A 21,985-nucleotide genomic window follows, 5' to 3' on the forward strand; every position below is an offset into this window, starting at 1 on the left:
ACACATCGCCATATTTTATTTTCTTCATGGCACTTACGATATCTGAAATTAATTATTTGTGTTTTATTATCTGATTTTTTCATATCCCATTCACACCTACCAGTCTGAGTATAGGTTCCCTGAGGAGAAAGAGCTTATATGTCTTATTCACTGTTACACCCTTAGCTTTGAAAACAGTGTTGGCACCTAAAGTAGGTGCTCAAACAGTTGAATGAATGAGTAGCACTTTGCTTAAATTTTTATGTTATGAAAGTCAAGCTTTTATCATACTCCAGTGAAACTGATATGGTAAATAAGCATGGTTCATGGGTAAACACATAATACTTAACTTTCCATGTACGACTTGCCTACTCTATGTAGTAATAGCATTAACTATTGGTTGAGTATGAAGGATGTCTCAGCCACTGTTCTACCTTCTTTACAAGTGTCTTCGCATTTAATTCTCTCAACAACTCTGCCGTAAGTGGTGGTCTCCTAATTTGACAGATGAAGAAACTGAGTCTCAAAAATAAGTAACTTGCCTTAGGGTCGAGATTTAATCTTCCCCAGTGTCCTCACTCTTAACAGGTACCCTAGACTGCCTCCCTACCCTAAAGATGAGAATCCTCAGAGGCAGGGAACTTGAAATTAACAGAGTAAGCGTCGTCATCATTATGGAGTGCTTTGAATCAATAAAGTGTTTAGAGCTGTAAGCAAAGTTAACGGGGCATATAAACATTATAATTACATATCTGTTGCCATCAATTCAGAATCTTTTTTGATAAGCATTTTCTTTCTTTCCAAATAGTTTGTGGAGACGTCTCTGTTGGAGAGGAAGAAGGTGAAGGTGAAACTGGTTGGATTGAAGGAGCTGCGATCCTCTTGTCAGTAGTGTGTGTAGTATTAGTAACAGCTTTCAATGACTGGAGTAAGGAAAAACAGTTTAGAGGTTTGCAGAGTCGAATTGAACAAGAACAGAAGTTCACAGTCATCAGGGGTGGTCAGGTCATTCAGATACCTGTAGCTGACATTACAGTTGGAGATATTGCTCAAGTGAAATATGGTAAGTAAAAAAGGGCAGTGCATCTTACACATGATGTGATGTTATTGTAATCTTGTTCACAGTTTAGCGTACCTTTATTTTGTTTTAGGTGATCTTCTTCCCGCTGATGGCATACTTATTCAAGGCAATGATCTTAAAATTGATGAAAGCTCATTGACTGGTGAATCTGATCATGTTAAGAAGTCTTTAGATAAGGATCCCTTACTTTTATCAGGTATGAATTTCTTTTATAACTGAACTTTTTCCTCCTCCTCAGCTATATACCACTGTCAGCAAACAGTTCCCCGAAGAGCCAGTAATGTGAAGAGGATTCTGTATTTTATGTTAGCTTCTACCCTTATAAATCTTAGAGACTTTCTTTTGTAAGTCAGCAGAGACATTAGAGATCTTTAAATCCAGAACTGTATTTTACAAATGAGGAACCCGAGTCCAAAAAAATGAAGAGATTTGAGAGTCGGTGTTAGTTAATGTTAGTATAATGATAAAACTAAAGTATAAGCCTAATGATCTCTGTTAAATTGATCTGTTTTACATTTATTCTTAAGGGCTATTGTAATATAAAATTAAAGAATGATTGTGTGTTTAAAGCAAATTAATGAATTCTCTATGATGGTCTACAAAGGATAGGATTAAAAAAAAAAAACAACTCATAAAATCCTTAAAATTAACCTAATCTTGCTCCCTCATTTAACTACTGAGGAATGAGTCTGAGACATTAACTGTTTATCTAAGGTAATATGATTAATGATAAATAGGTCCAAGAGTAGTACCACATCTACTAGGCAGAACTGAATTTGCACACGGTTAAGACATGTTCTGAAAATCTAAGGCTTTGTGTAGGTGAGGGTACTGTCTGAAAAGGGGAGGTGGGTGTCTACTTAGGAGGCTTTTACAACAGCTTAACTGTTGATAGCTAGACCTAAGGTTAATTGGAAATGAAATGGAAGGGATGATGAAAAAAATTACAAGCTGCCTTCTAAGATGCTACATGAAAGGAAACCAGAGTACCACAACTTGTCTCCAAAATTACACCAGTTCCTTAACTTTTGATTTTCACTTTCCTACTCTTAATTTTCTAGTGTTCTTTATAGAATTTACAAAATTACTTGTAAGACATTTGGTTTAAATATATTTTTAGATTGAGTTATACTAGCATTTGGAGTAAGAAAATGTTGCCTATTTGTCTTTAATTATTATTTTCAGATGTTAATGGAATGCTAACATTTCCCACATTGTAAGGAGATTCTGCTTATTTAAATATTTAATAACTTGGCAGCTATACTTTCTCACTTCTTCTCTGTGAACTTTATATTCTAATTGGTTGGACATGGTTTTACTGAAACCAAAGTCAAACCTGTGACAAGGGTCAGTTAAGTTAGAATCACAACTTCGGGGCACATACCTAAGTTTAACTATTACCTTTTTAAGATTTGTAAATATATGCCAAAAGGCTTATTGTAAAACGTCCCACCACTAAAAATCAGAGTAATTTCATGTATATACATTTATAAACAGCATTATAAATAGGGGGAAAGTTTCATTTTAATATAGACTTTTGTTTCTTTGAAAAAATCTTGGGATTTGTATACCTTCAATATCCTGCACTACTAAGAACATTCCTACTCTATTTGAATTTTCCTTTATATTGCTCTGCTTGAAATTCATTCCAAATAGAAATATCTTGGATATATAATGTATTTAAGTTTAATGTATACTTATTTTACTTATTCCTTGCCATACGTCTAAGAAACTGTGGTTAATGTTAGCCAAGTAAAATCTATGATTTTTCCAAAGGAGAGGGAAGCTAGCTGGTCATACCTAACTGCCATAGACTGACCAGGCCACAGTGTTTGGTGAACTGAGGTAGTCTCCTCTTGCCTTTTTGCCATGTATACCTCATGGGCTTTGATGTGCGTCTAGCTTATTCACACGATGCTTAGCTCTTCAGAATGACATCCTTTAACGGAACCTTGGTCCTTTTCTGTTTCAACAGAGATGGCTGGTAAGGTTTTGTAGACTCAGGTTCCCGACACACCAAGTATACCAAGAGGACTCTATAAATTTTCCATGTTTAAGAAAAGACTGAAATAACTTTCTGGAGTCCCTTATCACAGTACGGGTGGGAAAGTTTTTCTGCATTTATTTCCATCTTCCAAAAATGTACTGAAAACATGAAATGCATTTATTTTTAAATTTATTCTCATGATGCCATCTCTTACTGCTGTTCTTGGCTTTTTAAATTTAGATGTTTAAAAGCAGTTATTCAGTTAGCGGTAGGGATATGACCAGAACAAAAACTGTTTACTTTGCCTGAGCATATTAGCTGCCAACATTTGATTACCTGTGGTAGAGAAGAACAGAACATAAAAAATTGAAATTTGCTGAAAGCTAGAATTGTTAAAAGAAACAAACTGTCTTTTACATTTAGTCCTTGCTCAATAAATATTGTTTCACTGTCCTTAATTTAATTTCTTGTTTCCCTTGCATTTTTACTGGCAAAGAAGCTAATAATTAGTGAAACAGTCAGAATATAGATTTTTTAAAGCAAAAAAATCAAAGGCCTAAAAAATTCATATTGGATAAATTACTTAGTAATTAATAGCCAAATATAAATTCTTAGGTACTGGAGTAAGTACGTATGCTTTACGATCTTATTTTGCAAATAACAATTGAACATTGTTTTGGTACACAGGATGGTATAGTACGTGCTACAGACCCTGCCCTCCAGGTGGTTGTAAACTAGGAGATCAAATAAATAAATGATAACTATAAAGAAGACTTTATTGAGTATATTAAAAAGAGTTAAGTTTTGAAAGTTACTTAAAATCACAGAAATATTAGAGAGGTGGGAAGCCTTTTAATGAGTGAGGGAAAGATGCAGAGGTGTGGTCGTACAGGTTGGAGAGTTGTGAGCAACCTTAGTGACATTATATCATAAGAAGAATATTCCCTCTGTCCTCTGACAGAGCTGAATTGAATCTGCCTTGTCACTTAATAGTTGTGTAACCTTGGGCAAGTTTCTAGGAAATAAGAATAATAATGCCTGCTGCTTGCAAGACTGTTGTGAGGGACAGAGTCAGAATTCAGTCAGTGTTCCCATCTCTGCTCCCCAGCTTTTTTTTTTTTTTTTTTTTTTTAAAACAATGGTTTCATGAGCAGTGATGGGGGGCCTCTGTGTTTTGTTTTGTTTTGTTTTTTAAATTTATTTATTTTTATTTATTTATGGCTGTGTTGGGTCTTCGTTTCTGTGCGAGGGCTTTCTCTAGTTGTGGCAAGCGGGGGCCACTCTTCATCGCGGTGCGCGGGCCTCTCACTATCGCGGCCTCTCTTGTTGCGGAGCACAGGCTCCAGACGCGCAGACTCAGTAATTGTGGCTCACGGGCCCAGTTGCTCCGCGGCATGTGGGATCTTCCCAGACCAGGGCTCGAACCCATGTCCCCTGCATTGGCAGGCAGATTCTCAACCACTGCGCCACCAGGGAAGCCCTCCCCAGCTTTTTGTAATGGAGTTTCATGTTAGGCTAATGGATGAAAAAGTTTGGAGTGTTGTTTGGTCTCCATGTGAAGACTTTGAACTTTATCCAGTAGGCAGTGAGGGTCAGAAGTTTTGGAGCCGTGAGAGGCTTATGATAAAATCACATCTTAGGAAGGGTAAACTTATTTCAGGGTGAACTGGAAAGACAGAAACTAGCTAGGCAGCTGTTGCAGTGATCTAGGTGGGCTGGCATGAAAACCTGGGTTAGGGAGAGGTGGTGGGGTTGGCTTGGGAATATGTCAGTTGTTGGTGTGTGATCCTTTTTGTTGTAAGCACATTTCTTTATAAGTGAATTGTCCCTAATAATAATAATACAGTTATAATTTAAATATTGAACATTCATTGAACCCCTAAAATTCCAGGCAATGTGCCAAACACTTTACACTTACAGACTTAATTTGCGTCTCATTTTTACAAAGTGTAGGTACTGTTATCCACGTTTATGGACTAGTAATTGAGATGTTACAGTTTGCCCAGTATCACATGATAAATGAGTGGTAGAGTGAGCTTTGAACTCAGATGACTTATAACAGACTTAAAACCTTAAGCACAAGAATTTAGGTTTTATTTAATGTCTTGTTGAATTTTAAAAACACATTTTCTGTTGTCGTAGGTACTCATGTAATGGAAGGCTCTGGAAGAATGGTAGTTACTGCTGTGGGTATAAATTCTCAAACTGGAATTATCTTTACCTTGCTTGGAGCTGGAGGTGAAGAGGAAGAGAAGAAAGATGAGAAGAAAAAGGAAAAGAAAAGTAAGGATAGCAATATGCTATAAGAATTGGCATTTGGAAATACAGCAGCCTAGATTGTAAGAACTCATCCAAAAAATAAACTGTTTCATCAGATTTTGAAATGAAGAGTTCTACAAAAAATTAGTTACCCAACATAGTACCTTCAAGTGGTAGAATTGATGGAGGGGGAATTTTTTTTTAAGACTTAGTAGTCCGAGGAGGGCTTTATGAAGGAAGATATCAATCCTGCTTTACCATAGCCAGATGAATTCGGCATCTCCTTGAATACTTTAAAATCTCCCTGTCATTTGACCAGCAAAATGAATTAAACTCCCACTTCCTTTGCTTATTTTTTTGCTACTTCGTTAGTAGCTTTCCTTGTCAACCATATCACTTTTTGGCCTCATTGAGCTTTTCATCTTTTTCATGTTTTCTACTACTCACATTTCCCAGTCTGTACTTATGTACTTGGTTTTTAGACATAAGATCAAGACTTCACTTTGACACCTCATGTGTTTGTCTTGTTATATTCAGCCCATCATTAGATATCAAGGTTTTAAATTTTTAATCTTGACCCATTGTATCTGCTGTCCTTCCAAGGGGATCTATTATCAGCAAACTTGATAACCATAGTTTATCCACAAGGATCTTATAAGAAGCAGTTATACATAGGGAAATAGCTCAGGATCACTTAGTTGGGGGGTATGTCCCCTTTTTAAAAAAGCCCTCCTCACCCTTTACTCAAGAGTTTTTCCCTTTAGGGCAACAGCACTTTACTGTGGTTTAACCGCTTAGATTTATTTAATTTTACTTGGGCTAGTAAGCCCATATTTCTCTCACACACATAAGTATTTTGAGATCTTATAAATGCCTCACTAAAAGTCTTGGCTTGCTATATCTACAGCAGTGTTTTTAATATTTAGGTGTTTTGGTTCGGTTTCTGGGTTTTGTCTTGAGCTGTGAAATCTTGATTTCAAAGAGAACTATGTTTGAAGAGTTCTGGCTGCTGGCAAGGGAGGCAGGCCCCACACTGTAGGTTTTTCCTGTCCCACTCTTCTCAGCAGCCCTCCACGTGCCGCCCTAAGGGGCCAGTGTGTAGTGCTGATACCATTTCTGGACCGCTTTATATGCGTTATCTCAATAATCCTTACAACCATACAGAAAAGACTATTTATCTTTTTGCTGACAAGTAAACTGAGGCTTATGGAGGTTGCATAACTTGCTCCAGGTCGAAGATCTAATTAGTGGCAGATCAGACCTACTTGTCTGACTCAAAAGTGTGTGCTTTTCACCATATATTGTGTTGCATCCTAATTTACAGGAGACTAAAGTCAATAGACCCTATTAAAAAAAGAAAGGGAAGTTCACATCATGACCTTGTTCCTGTTGACCCTACAGTTTCTTTTCCAATAAGCACCTTTTTTTCCTAAGATCTTATATACCTATTTTTATTAATCCAGTCAAGAGTATTCCCAGGAATTAACATCTAACTGACTGCTGTTTTTGATTCTTGGTGAGAGTGTGGGGGGGGGCGGTGGGCGGGGAATGGTAGACACCATTTTTTCATCTGTGGACTTCCAGCTCTTTTACCATTCCCTTGAATAAATTGATATTATATATTAATATAATCCGGGGTAATCTGTCTCAGTTGCCTTCATAATCTGGAATGTGAATGTTTGGTCTCTTTCCAAAGTTGGGCTCATTCACAGTAGCTAGGTATTCTGTCTCCTCACCTGTCTTGAGCATCTGTTCCTCCTTGACCATATTTGTTCCACGTTTTCCAGTTTGAAGGTAGGTCTCCTTGATAGAGAAGTTGAAAGAAGAATAGGCTGAGTGGTTCTCTTTCCTCTTCGTCATTTTTAATATTACACTCCCTACTCCAAACAATAGACCCATTCCCTCCTTGATTACTTTTTATGTTAGACATTCTCATCTTTCTGTTTCCTCCAAATCTAAGTGAATTTGGGGATTACCTTAACTAGTAGTTTTACTGTCTTATTTTGTACCTTCATATTCTAGTTTTACTTGCTTGCCTCCCCTATCTTTTATACATACCAATTTGGTTCTCATTCCCATCAGAGTTCTCCTGTGTGCCTGTTGTCTTCCTATGACATTCCTTCCTCCCTCTACCCCTTCCCTTTTCCACATTCTTAGGCTTATATTTGTATTTAGTTTGAAAACCTCTTGTACCATATTTGGGTGTATTGCACCATAAAAAAAAGTAAAGTCTTATGGAGAAATCAACCAAATATAGATGCCCCAAATTATTTTGGAGTGTCCCCCCATGGTTAAGACCTAGGGAGTGATTGAGCCAGAAGGTCATTATGGGCCAAATGCTTTCTAATCTGTATACACACACACGCACACACACACACACCCCATTGTGTAACAGTTCTGTTATAGAAATGTGAGCTACCTTTGCATAATTTAACATGGCTGTATTCATTTCTTTTGGAAAGCTTTAATTCCCATTTTGTTCCTACAGATAAGAAACAAGACGGAGCTATTGAGAATCGCAACAAAGGTAAATTCAGGAGGATAAAAGTACACTTAGCTTGTTCTCATTATATCCACAAATATATCTCTTGTGTACTGTATTCATCCAAAAGTAGGATGTATACGGAAAATTAACAATCTGTATTACTTGGGTGAATGTCTCTTTGGTCAGTGCCTGACTTATGCTGCCTTTACAATGTTAATAAGACTTTAATTATGACCTGTGGTAGTAAGCTTAGAAAGGTCCAGATGTAGGTAACTTTAAACTTAAGCATTTCAGTGTTTTATCATTGGTTACAATATGATTGCTAGCAAAAATGCATAAGAAACAAAATATAAAATGTAAATTTTTTTGCAGCTATTTAATAGTCTGTAAACATATGTGCATTTCTCTATATGTGTGGTCCTACATAATGTTCTACATTATGGTCATAACTTATATGGGAGGGACTTATGGTGTTTGGAATGAGTCTCATTATCTAACACAACACACAGGAAGAAAAATGATTTGGTATTTAGCTCTTTCAGGACCCTGTATTTCTTCTTATGCCTCATCCCTATTTCCTAGCTCAACATTCTCAAATCTGGTACAGAGTTTCAAAACCTAGTGTCACTAATTGTCTTATTTTCTCTGGGTAGGCACAGACATACACAGGAAGCTAAATGTTTAAGTTTTTGTGTTTCTATAAGAAATTGATTTTTTTCCCCCAAAATTGCTTGAAAATGTTAACAGTTACGTGTGCCTTTAAAATGTAGTGAAGTTATATTTGCTCTTCGATGCAGCAAAAGCCCAGGATGGTGCAGCCATGGAAATGCAGCCTTTGAAGAGTGAAGAAGGTGGAGATGGTGATGAAAAAGACAAAAAGAAAGCAAATTTGCCAAAAAAGGAAAAATCTGTTTTACAAGGGAAACTAACAAAGCTGGCTGTTCAGATTGGCAAAGCAGGTATGATATATACGAGAAAATAAGATGTTTTGTTTTAAAATATGCTGCCTTTCTATTTAAAAATCATCTTTGACATACTTAAGACTGGAAATCATTGCTTTGTGAGCGGAAGAGGAATTAAAAATATTTTCAGTTTTATCTACAATGTACCAGGCCTTTGAGTTACTGTAGATCCTCATAATATTTTGCAGCTTGGGAACTGTTATCCTCATTTTATGTAGAGGGAGTGTCCTCTGTCAACTAGCTAATGAATAAGTGGTCACGTTAGGATTAGCGCCTAAGGCTGCCCAATTCACAAGCCCACGCGCTCCTCTCTGAATTTCTGGGAGCAACAGAGAGAGGGCTTAGCAGTGAGGTTACTCCGTGAAGATTACCCAGCTATATTTTAATAAAAAGAAATTTCACCGCACATTTTCTTATCTTTTTTCTGACTATGAAAAAAAAATTAGGTGTGTGTTTTTCTAAAAGTTACAGTTAACTTAAATTGAATGGATTAGTTAGCGTTAGAATGGATCATCCTGGTGAGGCTGAAGTCATAAATCACAACCATCACTAGAAAACACCTGTTAACAGAACTACTCTTCAGAGGAAATAAAACAGAGCTTTAGCTAAAAACATAGCATGCCCTTCAACAGTATCATCTTTATGAAAGAACACCTGTGGGCTAAATCAGACTACACTATTAAAGTCACTTACATTGCATCATTCTGTTACTTCTTATGACTGTGTTGCAAAAAGTTAATTTTTGCTTCTGTCCTCAAAAAGCTTATTATCTAATAGCAAATATTTGATTTTGATAATATGTAGCCAAATGGTAATACTGACTCATACAGTGTTGGGGAAAAGGGTGGATTTAAGATGGTGATGGGATTTTAGTAGACATTGAATTGGATTATTAGACCCAGATAGGTGAACATGCCTTATTTTGTAATACTCATTTATAAGGGGCTAAATATCCCACAAAACAGAAAGGTGTAAATGATTTGTAATATATGATTAACTGTTGGTTTGCTAAGTTAATAAAGCAGTAAGGATAGATGAAAAAAATTAAGTAATTTTGGTAATTTGTGTTTTTTTCGTAAAAAACATGGGGTTCAGTATTTAATTCTAGGTCTCCCCATTGATCAGGTTCTTATCAACTTCTCTTTTGTCATGAAAGCAGCTTGCCAACGTGTAGAGCACCAGCTTATACTAAGCTTTTGGTATTTCCTTGTCATTGCATGTTATTTTGTCTCGGCTTTAGTAGAAGACTGAAGATACGATTAAGTCTAGAAAAGAATCATAAACACTTTTTTCCCACTTCTCCTGGGTTTCGGGACTATACTTGGAAGCAGAAATTAAATCTGATAATGTCAAGTGATGAGTTAAGCACGAAAAAGGATGTAACAGTTTCTCAGCGAAATTAAAATAAATATCACCAAAGTAGTTATAATTCTTCCAGTGGCTAATATGTAACTGACTATGAATTGTGTCTAGAATATTTAATAATTACATTTTCCTTCTTTTTATGTAGGTTTGTTGATGTCTGCCATCACAGTTATCATTCTCGTATTATATTTTGTAATTGATACATTCTGGGTTCAGAAGAGACCGTGGCTTGCTGAGTGCACACCGATTTACATACAGTATTTTGTGAAGTTCTTCATTATTGGAGTTACGGTTTTAGTGGTAGCAGTGCCAGAAGGTCTTCCACTCGCAGTCACTATCTCACTGGCTTATTCAGTCAAGGTAAGCAGAAAAGAAAGTCTCAGCTGGTGTAGAAAATGTACAACTGGTTGCTCTTTTCTCTTGGGTTCTGGAACTAGGGGATTTCCATAAGTTTACACTGTTTTCTTTAGCGCTGTCATTGATTCCCTTCTCCTCCCCCCCAGTTGAAGATCTCTGCATCGAGACCTATACATTCCTGGGATGGCAGACTTGACACAAAGCTAAGCATAACTCTGCTGGGGAAAGTTCTAGCTTAATTTTCCTCATATGATAGTTATGTTGTCCTGTCCCCTCCTGTTTCCAATCTGTAACATTGAAGTAAGCATGCTTGTCATTTGCCTGTGGTACAAGAGCAGACAGGTTTACTTGAATCCAACCGTCTAAGGCCTCCTTGTTTCCACACTTGGACCCTTATGACCCCACGGTCCTGCCTTCACATGGTAGACTCATGTTTCTAAAAAATAATTCAGATCATCTTGTTTCCTTTTATAAAACCCTCCAGTGGCTTCTTGTCAGAATGAAATCCAAGGCTCCTTGCTGTGGCCTGCAGGGCCCTGCCCCATCTGGCCTTTGCTTTCCTCTAGTGTTCATCTCCCACCTCTCTCTCCCCCTCTGGTCCAGCCTCACCAGCCTTCCTGCTGTTTCTCAAATACCCCAACCCTGTTCTCATTTCAGGACCCTTGTGCTCCTTCCTTTGAATCATCAGCTCTCTAACTTTACTCAGGTCTCTCCACGTATCACCTTCTCTGACCACTCCATTTACAATGGCTAACTCCTCCTTGTTCTCTTAGTAGAATGCTGAAAAAATGAGCTTCAGTGGCTTTGCTAGCTGCTGGTTACCTAAAGGAATATTCTGTTTGAAGATTACTAATCTACTTTTTAATCAATTTTATATCTTATATGGAAAAGGTGGCTTCACATGTAAAATTATACCTGATGAAAGAATGCTGCTCTTGTCAATTTTCTAATATTAATTAATATTTCTCCTTAAGTAGTATTGCTGACAGAGAGCAATACAAAGTAATTGGTCATAGTTTCTGCTCCAGCACTCTTACCTTCAGTGTTTCCAAGAATTTTCAACAGATGTGTCATGATAAGAATATTTTTTGCTTACTGTTTGAGTTTATTTTCAGGCATTTCACATCTTTTGTTTCAAAAATAAAATGGTAAATGTGTCAAAGTAATAATGAAATACAGTGTAATCATCTATTTGATGTTTTAAAATAATTAGAAATAATTGGGGTAAACGTAAGTTTTAGACACATGGGTAAAATCAGTCATTCTATCAATACTGTCATTAGTTCACTTTGAATAGTCATTAATGATATTAATTTTTCAATTGATCAAAAAGATATAGGCAGGATTGATTTGCAGTCCTTTCGTAGAAAATAAATAAGAGCATTTTTCTTTAAGTTTTTATTAAATGTTTATTTTAGCCCAAATGTTACCAGTCACTTTTCTTTTCATTGAGGTGTGGTCCTTATGGCTCCTGTGTTAGTGTTTGGCAAAACTGAACACATTTTCTTTACTGCAGAACTTCCTTCTTTTAATGTTCAGTATTAATGTAAATCACAGTAATCTTCCTTCCCCATATTTATTTCTTCAAGGAATCAGTTTCTTGCAGTATCTTGCATATTAGTAGTCACAGAACATACTTTGTAAAATAACTCTTTACAGGTTTTAACCCATTCCAGGTATGCTTTAAGAATCAATTATCAAGCATTTTAACCTAAATGCTTTTTGGAGCTACAGTGAAACTCTTGTTCTTTTTAGAAACTGTCTTTTTCTTGTAAATAAGAGGAAGGGATGATCCTGAGGATGAGAAGACCAAGTGTACCAACATATGGAAAAGATAAAAATGATCCTTTCTGGTTTTGTTATGTTACCTCAATCTATCAGAGTCAAAAGAAAAAAAAAAATCAGGCAGCTACATGCCCACAAACTCTATATTTAACTGATAAGCTACTTTTTCCTTGGTGACTGATACAAGAATCTTTTGTTTTCCACTTAATAAGGAGACTTAATCCTTACATGTTATATACTCTTACATGGCTGTAAGTACCTCTGTACTTAGAGTACAAATTATTATAGCTCTTGTAATTTGAGGACACTTCACAGAAGTGTTGGAGGCATATAGTCAGCATGATTTGCATATGGGTGCAGGTATCTGTATTCATTTACTAGATTATGTTATGTAGTGGGGAAATGACTGAAACCACTGAAAGCTAATACTCTATTTAGCTTATTTGAATAGGTCAAATATACTAAATTCTTCCAGTATTAAATCGGTGCTTTATACTGTGTATCCATGTAAAGTTGGGAGTTTTAGTTCTGATTTTAAAGCAGTTTATAATCATTTTAATATAATGAGGTCATTGGTTTTCTATGTAGCTTAACTCCTTTTTTTTTGGTCACTGTAGAAAATGATGAAAGATAATAACTTAGTGAGGCATCTGGATGCTTGTGAAACCATGGGAAATGCTACAGCTATTTGTTCAGATAAAACAGGAACATTGACAATGAACAGAATGACAGTTGTTCAAGCTTACATAAATGAAAAACATTATAAAAAGATTCCTGAACCAGAAGCTATTCCACCAAATATTTTGTCCTACCTTGTAACAGGAATTTCTGTGAATTGTGCTTATACATCAAAAATATTGGTAAGCTTTCTTTAATAATTAATTTATATATGAAAATTAATTTTTTCAATTTGTGATGATTTGACTGTATGTAGCTTTTAAGCTCTATCATTACTATTTATAAATTGAAGAAATGAATTGTGTTAAGTTTTTAAAAGGCATATATCCATATACTGTATTTAATTTTCCTTTGATACAATTTGTTACTAGTAAGATCTGTTGATCAACATATACATTCTGTTTATTTGTATTCTTCGTCTCCTGTATTTTGAATTTCCTGCGTTTAGAAACTCTTGAGCCTAACAACCAGAATAAGTCCTTAATTTTAAATTTTTACTTTGCTCATTTTGTGAAAGACTAGTCTATCTTACTATAGAAAATTAACTCAATTTACTAGAGAAGATTTTGAAACTAGATTTCAACTTAAAATAATATGTTTTATATATGCTTGCTATATGCTCTGTTTGGTTTCTCAGTAGATCCTACCTGTAAGGTGATCCTTAAACCTTTTGGGACTAACTGAATAAAGTAATTCTAGACTTGTACTACCTTAGAATAAAATATTTTTAACTTTGCAAGTTTTAAAAGTCTTTATTTATAACATAAAGCATGAAATTGTTTGGCTGATATGTGTTCTAGTGATTTGTGGGTGAAGACCATAAACAAAATTAGTATTTCATGAATTGGATTATTGGACTGGAAAGTTATGAGATCTTGATTCTAGATCTAGCTTTGCCTTAGCTGTAAGTCTGAGCTTTACTTTCTTCAATTGTTAAGTAAAGATGGTTACATCTGCCCTTAATACTGTTGTGATGATTACATGAGAAGGTATTTGTGAAGATACTATGAAGGAAATAAAGTTTTTATATATATTTAAGTCAACAGTGCTTCATTTTAATGCTTATACTTTTATTTTAAGCCATAAAAATTGGTAAAGTAGATTTAATTTTGAATTATTTAATGTAAACATTCAATGAAAACAAGAGAAAAGGAAAGGAATTAAAATTTCTTAAGTCCCATATGTGTCAGGAACCAACTTTAAAAGTTACATGTCGTATTTAATTCTTGGGTCATAAGAGCGCCTATTTTCCAGACGCTGAAGCCAAGGACCACAGCAGTTGGGTAATTTGCCAAAAGTTCACATAGCTAGTGACTGGCGGGGCTGAGATCGGAATCCGTGTCATCTTTGTTCCAGAGCTTCTTTCTACCTTACTTTTTCTATGTCCCTCTTTGAAATGCTAAAACTAATAGAAGTTTTCTATATAATTTCTGTATAATTTTGTTTTAGAATGTCTCGTTCTGTTTTACATTATAAATTAAACTGTCGTAGAGAAACAAGATGATACTAGCTTCTAAACCTTTTTTTCTTATAGCCACCAGAGAAAGAGGGTGGATTACCACGTCATGTTGGTAATAAAACTGAATGTGCCTTGTTGGGACTTCTTTTGGATTTAAAACGGGATTATCAGGATGTTAGAAATGAAATACCAGAAGAAGCACTGTACAAAGTCTACACCTTCAATTCTGTTAGGAAGTCCATGAGTACTGTCCTGAAAAATTCAGATGGAAGTTATCGAATATTCAGCAAGGGTGCATCTGAGATAATTCTGAAAAAGTAAGAGTAAAATGCTTAGATGAATAATTTGCTAACTATAGTTGCTTTATGGAATATCTACTATGTTATTATTGTTGCTATTTTCTTTTTGTGAATATCAGGCATTTGCTAGGACCTTGGAGTTTTTTAGTATATTTTAATGGTATCGCTCTTTTGCCCAGGGTATTCTGTCATTTTCATACTCCAGCTTCTTTTATTTCTTAGTATTTTGCTACAGGGAAAATAAGCCCATTACATTCAATCTGGTAGGTTTAATGAAGTGAACATTGATATTTGTTCTTAAACATGTTGACTCCATTGTTATGTAGGATCATGAAAAATAAAAGCCTTCTGGGAAGAAAACCTGCTGTTTATGTCTTCAACACTGCATTGTAGATAGTGATGAATGAATTATATATTAGTTTTTAGAACAGCAAAGCATTAAAACTGGATCTTGAGAATCCTTTTATATCAGAGTGAGGTTTTATCATATTTATGCTGCTGCAGCGTCGTATTTAAATATCTGCTGTCATTTTGAATGGTAATCTTTCTTTTGTACTGTCCTTGTACACACCAGTCGCCTCAATTTTGACATCACATGTTTATGTATAGTTTCCCTAATGCTTATTTGTTATTACAGGTGTTGAAATTATTTTGATTTTTTTTTTAATTCCAGTAGAGAAGTAGAAAACTTTTTTTTTTTTAATTAAGAGCATTTTTGGAAAATTAGAACTCACTTAAAATTGTAATATTTGAAATATTTCCAATTTTAATTAGCTTATATGTAGATTATAATCCAGTGTTATCTTAATGAACACTTGTCAGATTATAATCTAACAGGTTTAAGAGAAAATACATATAAATGAAAATGCAGAATATGACAGATGTACACAAAGTTTTAAGATGAGAGGTCATACTATGAAGGGTGTAGTATTTAAGATAGGTTTCGGTATGAAGTAAGATCAAGTTGAAGGTAGCCACATTGGAGGGAAGGAAGTGGGAATATGCAGACCATATTGGGGGAATAGCTAATAGTCAGACAGTTCAGCTGAGTGGTGATGGGCTTTTGTGGCACACAGGACATCTTTCTTCCCTTTACATATGCTTGGTTATCTGATTTCTGTGAAATGTTAGAAATCTTGCATCCGTGGCTTGCTGAGAAGCAGGTAGGTGGTATGGGAGAGATTTTTCAATCAAAACCAAATCAGGCTTTGGCTCTTCTGCAACTAAGTAGTTTTGAGATGCTGGGAAGATTCTTCCATTGGCTTCCATTTTCCTTCACTGAAAAAGAGGATGATGACCACCAATTCTAAGACCCTGAGATAAAATAATGCATGTAAAACATCCAGCATGGAGTATATTAAGTATACAATAACTCTTTCCACAGTGAGATTTACTTTTGCTGTGGAGTCTCTTAAATGTTAGCCTGAGCAGTTAAAACAGTTAAGTAGGCCGGATAATGCAGCTGAAGAATTTTTTTCATCAGGTAGCAGAATGAGCATAGCTGTGGGACTGAGGATAATTCTTGCATCAGGGAATAAGGTGGGTTGTGGGGGGAAAAAAGGATGGACTGGAGACCGATATCATTTAAAAGCCTATTACAGTAGCTCTGGCTTGAAGTAAGAGCCAGAAGAAGGCAGTAGAGTAGCAGGGGGAATAGAAAGGAGAGGAAACATTCGGTAGACTGTTCAGAGAACAAATACATAGGACTTAGGAGCTAATGCTATATAGATGATGAGGAGAAAGGAAGTATTCAGGTGAGAGTTTAGACTTAACATTGAAATTATTGGGAGTAATGTTGATGTCTGTTCAATGGGCAGTGAGGAGACAGCCTTTAGTCTTGCATGCAGTAAATTTAAGGTACGGTACAACATCTGAGTAGACTGTCAGAGTGGAAAGCTTTGGAAAACGATCAAAACAGAAGATGGGGATTTGGGAATCACCTGCCTAGAAGCAGGAGGCAGTGGCATCACCAAGGGAGAAGAACATAAAGAGGCAATGTGAAAAAATAAACTTTAAATAGGGAAGTATACAGTGTAACTTATTTACTACACAGTTAAAGAGTTGTAGTTTGTTTCGCTGAAACTAAAACTATTTTGGCATTATCTCTCTCATTCTGATAGCGTGCTTATTTTAACAGTAAGTTATTTTTTTTCTTTCATGGTTAAAACAATATAGGTGATGAAACAGCATCTCAGGTAAGGGTTGATTGAACGTGGCTTTTTACTTTAAAAGAAGGAAATATCTGGAAATTTTGTGTTAATTAAAATTAATGTCTAATTCTGTACCAAAATGGACAGGCATATAGTTTATTCTTCTCTGCCACGAGGGTTTTTTGTGAAAATTTAGAAGCCCTGCACTTCCAAAAAAGAAGTGTCTAAAGTAACTTGAATGGAGCATGGTCAAGTGAGAACCATAAAAAGAGAACTGTATTTTGTAAAGGGGAGGGTGAAAGGTGAATGTGATTTAAGTCTGTAAAAGCACAACATATGTAATTCTCTGAATTCCGGGTAATCAGATTCCATGACTCTAGCCCTTCCAGTTCACTTAAATGGCATTAACCATTATTTTTGTTAATTATTGATGTTTGGATTCAACGTTTCCTTATAGGTGTTTCAAAATCTTGAGTGCTAATGGTGAGGCAAAAGTATTCAGACCAAGGGACCGTGATGATATTGTAAAAACTGTGATTGAACCGATGGCATCAGAAGGCTTGAGAACCATATGTCTTGCATTCAGAGATTTCCCAGCAGGAGAACCAGAACCAGAATGGGATAATGAAAATGATATTGTCACCGGCCTTACATGCATTGCTGTTGTGGGGATTGAAGATCCTGTGAGACCTGAGGTGGTGAAACATTCTGTGTTCTGCATGTGCAGAAGGCACTAACTGTAACCAGTTTTCTAGTAAAATTCTTAGTGTTTGTGATTTTATTTCTCTCCTATGTGAATCCAAGATTAGTGAAATAATAGTGCTTGTGCTGCATGTGCTACCTGTTTATGGTTTTTAATTAGATAACTTCTCTTTGGGATCCTGTATGTTTATAGCATAACCAGTGCCTTGAACTGGGTAGGTTTTGTCGATTGATATTTATATTAAATTACATAGTAAATGCCATTAAGTTATTTGTTTTCATGGTCTGTAGTCCAGCACTGTCCAATAGGACTTTCTGCAACCATAGAATTGTTCTGTGTTGTTCCATATCATAGCTACTAGGCACATGTGACTACTGAGATTTTGAGGTGTAGCTAGTGCAACTGAAAAACTGAATTAAAAAAATTTTTTTTTCAATTTATATTTAAACATCTTGTTACCATATTGGACAGTCCGCAGCTCTAGACTTTGCTTTTCTTCTTTAAATCTTTTTTTTTTTTTTTTTTTTTTTTTAAGTCTATTGAGCAACTGCTGTGTGCCAGCCACTATGCTAAGATACTGGAGACATAAAGATTTTTGAGATCTGGTTCCTGGCCTCAAAGAAGTCACTGTCCTGGGCAGGGATGGACAAACACATAATTATAACCAGGATGTTAGTACATAGTTAGATACATATGTAGAGCATGTTATATGAGCCCCCAACCTTCTAAAGTAATTATATCTTTTTATTGCATTCTTACTGTGTGCCAGATATTATGCCAAGTGCTTTACATGTATTATTTCATTTAATATTCACCTCTGAGTTATAAGTATTAGTACTTACTTGAAAGATGAAGAAAAATTGAGATGTATAGAGGTTAGCTCTAGACATTAGAGCTAGTGTGTTCAAACCCAGCTCTGTATAAAATACATTTGCTTAAAAGACCCCACTGTGTTATGTTAACCATGAGAGGGGTCAAGTAAGACTTCCTAGAGGTTAATTACCTGATGTGAGTCTCAAAGGATGAAGAGGTATTGGCTAGACGAGGAGAGAGAGTGAGCGGTAAGCACATTGTGAGCAAAGAAGCAACATGAATAAAAGCACAAAGGCAAAAACAGCTTTTGTTCAGTGGCTGTCATCAACTAATTGATTCAACATCCAGTGTGTAATGCCAGGCACTCTCCTAGGAACTGGAAATACTGCACTAAACAAAATAATTATGAAACTTATACTCTAGAGGTAACACAACAGATAAACAGATAAAGTGATAGGTACATAGGCAGTATGCCAAGTGAAGACCCATCCTGTGAGGAATAAGACTTGGTCCCTGCCCTCATAGGCCTTATATTCTAATTGGCGTGAGGTAGCAGGGGAGCATCAGATATGACTATTACAAGTGTGATAAGGACTGTAAAGGATATGCACAGGGTGATAAAAAAGATAGCAGAGACCACATTAAGGATCTCTGAAGATGTAACATTTGAGTTGAGGTCTGATGGCTAAAAATGAGCCAGCCATGTAAATAGCTGCAAGAACAGTATTCCAGAAAAATGGCACAAAAAATATAGGACACTTAAGAAGAGAAAGTATTTAGATTTTCAGAGGTGGAAAGGAGGCCAGTGTGGCTGTAAGTTTGGACAAGAAAGGGCAGATGAGATTATCTTTGGCCTTACTAGGCAATAAGAGCTCTGAATTTTATTCTGAAATTCAGTGGGAAGTCGTTGAAGAAATTCAGGCTGGGAAGTGACATGATTCATGTTGTTAAAATAGTATTTGGGGTACTATGTAAGAAATGAATTAAAAAGAGGAGTAGAAGCAGGGAACCCAATGAGATTATTGCAGTGATCCCAGGCAAGAGATGATCATGGCTTAGAACTACAGTTGTGGCAGGGAAGATGGAAAGAAAGGTATGATTTTAAAGTAAATAGAGGTAGAACCAATAGGAATGAATATATTGGGTTTGGATATACTCTTTTTGACATTGTTGAGATCTCTGAAACATCCAATTATATGTCAAGCAGGCAGTTGAACCTAGAAGCCTGAAAGTGAAGTAGGCTGGAGAATTCACATATGAGGCTAAAGGAGATCTCGTGAGGAAAGTGCGTAGCTAGAGCAGTAAGCTTAGGACTGGGATATCTCTACAATTAGATCTCTTCTGGAGGAGTGGGGAATCAGTCTCCAACTTGCATAACTGAGTGGCTGGTAGATGGTATTACCAATGTAATAAGAGAGTCAGACGAAGCTGCCTATTTAGAGATCAAGTTTGGGGTTCTGGAGTTTCAAATGCTTATGAAACATCCAGGTGGATCATGTTTGCCAACCTTTGGTCGAAGGAAAACCATTAGAAGTTTTATACATTGATTTATGGCTTAAATCTTATCTAAATATAATATTAAATCAGGATGTTTTCAACTTTTGTCCTTTGGAAAATGTATTGCTCATTTTGTGTTCTTAGCACTGAGGTTGATGGACAGTTTTATCTTTTTTTAAACACGTAAGTGGCAATTAATTTCTTCAGTATCACAAAATGAGATGAGTATTTTCATACTGAAATGAGACAATGTAATAGGACGTAGCTTTCCCAAGTAGGTCTTCTGGATTGTACAGTTCTGATGTAGAGAATCTTGATTAATTAGATGTCTAGACTAAATCTAGCTTTATTGCATATGCATAGATAGTTAAACAAGATTCTTGGCTTCTCTTCAGTTTATCTGTAAAAGTGGAGGTAGTTTGTAAGTTTTAAGTGGAAGTATTTGGTGGTTAGTGGACTATTAATAAATTTAGTTTACTTTCTTAAATATTATTTGCCACATAGCTTTAACCAAGACCAGTTTCTGCCTCTTATTCATTGTTTCCTATTCCAAATGATCTCAGGGTACCACCCAGTGAGTGCTAAGATGGACAAATCTGGTTACTTTCTATCTCAAATGAGAAGTGAGAAATACATTTATACAGCAGACCAGTGTTTTCAAAATCAAATATTGATTTTTTTAAACAATAGAGGGATGTATAATATGAAAGCACAGTTCTGTCTAGGTAGGCCATGAAAGCTCCCAGAGATGTTACATTTACACTGTTTACAATAGAAGTCACAAACAGCATATAGGCCAAAGTTAGCCTTCAATCAAGTTATATGTGGACTCTGTGTGTGTGTGTGTGTGTGTGTGTGTGTGTGTGTGTGTGTGTGTTTAAAACATCAGGTTTGAGAGTACACACAAATCTGGGTTTCTGCTTTCTCTTGAAATTATAGATTCTGTCAACATTTCCACCGTGATTAAAAAAAAAAAAAGACTAGAGCTGAGTGCTCTTCTATTAGGATTGTCTTGGATTTGTCACTTTCAGTGTTTTTTCCTCATTTCTGTTACCCGCATGGCCCTGTGGGTATTTGCATTTGCGACCTCTGTTCTAGTAGGATCGACATGGATTTTCTGGTTAGAGAAGAACAGGAAAGGATTTTCTAGGCAAAGAGAATTACAGAAGCACAGGCACAAAAATAATACATTGATTATTCATCTATCAAGCTGTGTATAGTAGAAAAAAAATTTAGATAAATCTAGGAAACTACTCTTTTTTTTTTAATTCTTTTGTGAAACACAACCATGATACTTAAAACTTTTAACAATAATTCCTAAATATTTATTATTTTTTAAATTTCCTAAATTGTGTCACAAATGCTTATTCAAATCAGGATCCAAAATCCACACGTTAAATTTATTGCCATGCCTCTCAAGTCTCTTTTAATCTAAAGGATCTATAGGTTTCCTCCCTTTTCCATTCTTGCAATTTCTCTGTCAAAGAACAAATTGTTTTTTTCTTTCAATTAGCAAGTAAACTATTGTTTCACTGGAAATTATTTGTAGAAGGACATGTGTCCTGGAGAGTATTCTACATTCTATAATAGATTTTGCCAATTGCATTCCTTCTATTTCCTGTGAACTGGTAGTTAGATCTAGAGTAGGGTTTCCAGATAAAATACAGGACACCCAATTAAATTTGCATTTCACCTAAACAATGAATTTTTTTTTTAGTGTAAGGGTGCTCAATAGTGCAATATTTGGTCATCTTGTATTTTTTTAATTGAAGTATAGTCAATTTACAATATTGTGTTAGTTTCAGGTGTACAACAAAGTGATTCGGTTATACATATATTTTTCTTTTTTTTATTCTTTTCCATTATAGGTTATTACAAGATATTGAATATAGTTCCCTGTGCTATATAGTAAATCCTTGTTTTTTATCTACTAGGGAGCTATTCTGAAGCTCAAGTGTGATACTCTGTTATACTGAGAACTTTGTGGTTTATAGTATAACAGTTGAGGAATCGTATATTTTTGAAAAAGTGTATTAAAAAAAGAACTGTATTGTCGGGTATATCAGATGTTTTAAAGGGGAAACGAACATAAACACAAGGATGCCAATTTAAAAAAGCTATTGCAG

At 35.6% G+C, this 21,985-nt stretch overlaps 1 protein-coding gene across 12 annotated transcripts in view; it reads left to right on the plus strand.

The window, feature by feature from the left end:
* Positions 1-21,985, plus strand: part of ATP2B1 (ATPase plasma membrane Ca2+ transporting 1) — a 133,086-nt gene that overhangs the window by 83,832 nt on the left and 27,269 nt on the right. For 10 of the 12 annotated variants that reach the window (XM_082418885.1, XM_082418883.1, XM_082418890.1 and 7 more), the window contains 9 exons: positions 788-1,042; positions 1,131-1,256; positions 5,190-5,330; positions 7,795-7,833; positions 8,589-8,750; positions 10,264-10,478; positions 12,878-13,120; positions 14,473-14,714; positions 17,304-17,541. In XM_082418885.1, coding sequence (XP_082275011.1) covers positions 788-1,042; positions 1,131-1,256; positions 5,190-5,330; positions 7,795-7,833; positions 8,589-8,750; positions 10,264-10,478; positions 12,878-13,120; positions 14,473-14,714; positions 17,304-17,541 — 1,661 coding nt within the window. The remainder of the gene's footprint in view (positions 1-787; positions 1,043-1,130; positions 1,257-5,189; positions 5,331-7,794; positions 7,834-8,588; positions 8,751-10,263; positions 10,479-12,877; positions 13,121-14,472; positions 14,715-17,303; positions 17,542-21,985) is intronic. The other 2 variants (XM_082418894.1, XM_082418886.1) reach the window with 1 other exon arrangement.

Source organism: Balaenoptera physalus (assembly GCF_965194825.1).
Source record: "Balaenoptera physalus genome assembly, chromosome: 13".
NCBI lineage: Eukaryota > Metazoa > Chordata > Mammalia > Artiodactyla > Balaenopteridae > Balaenoptera > Balaenoptera physalus.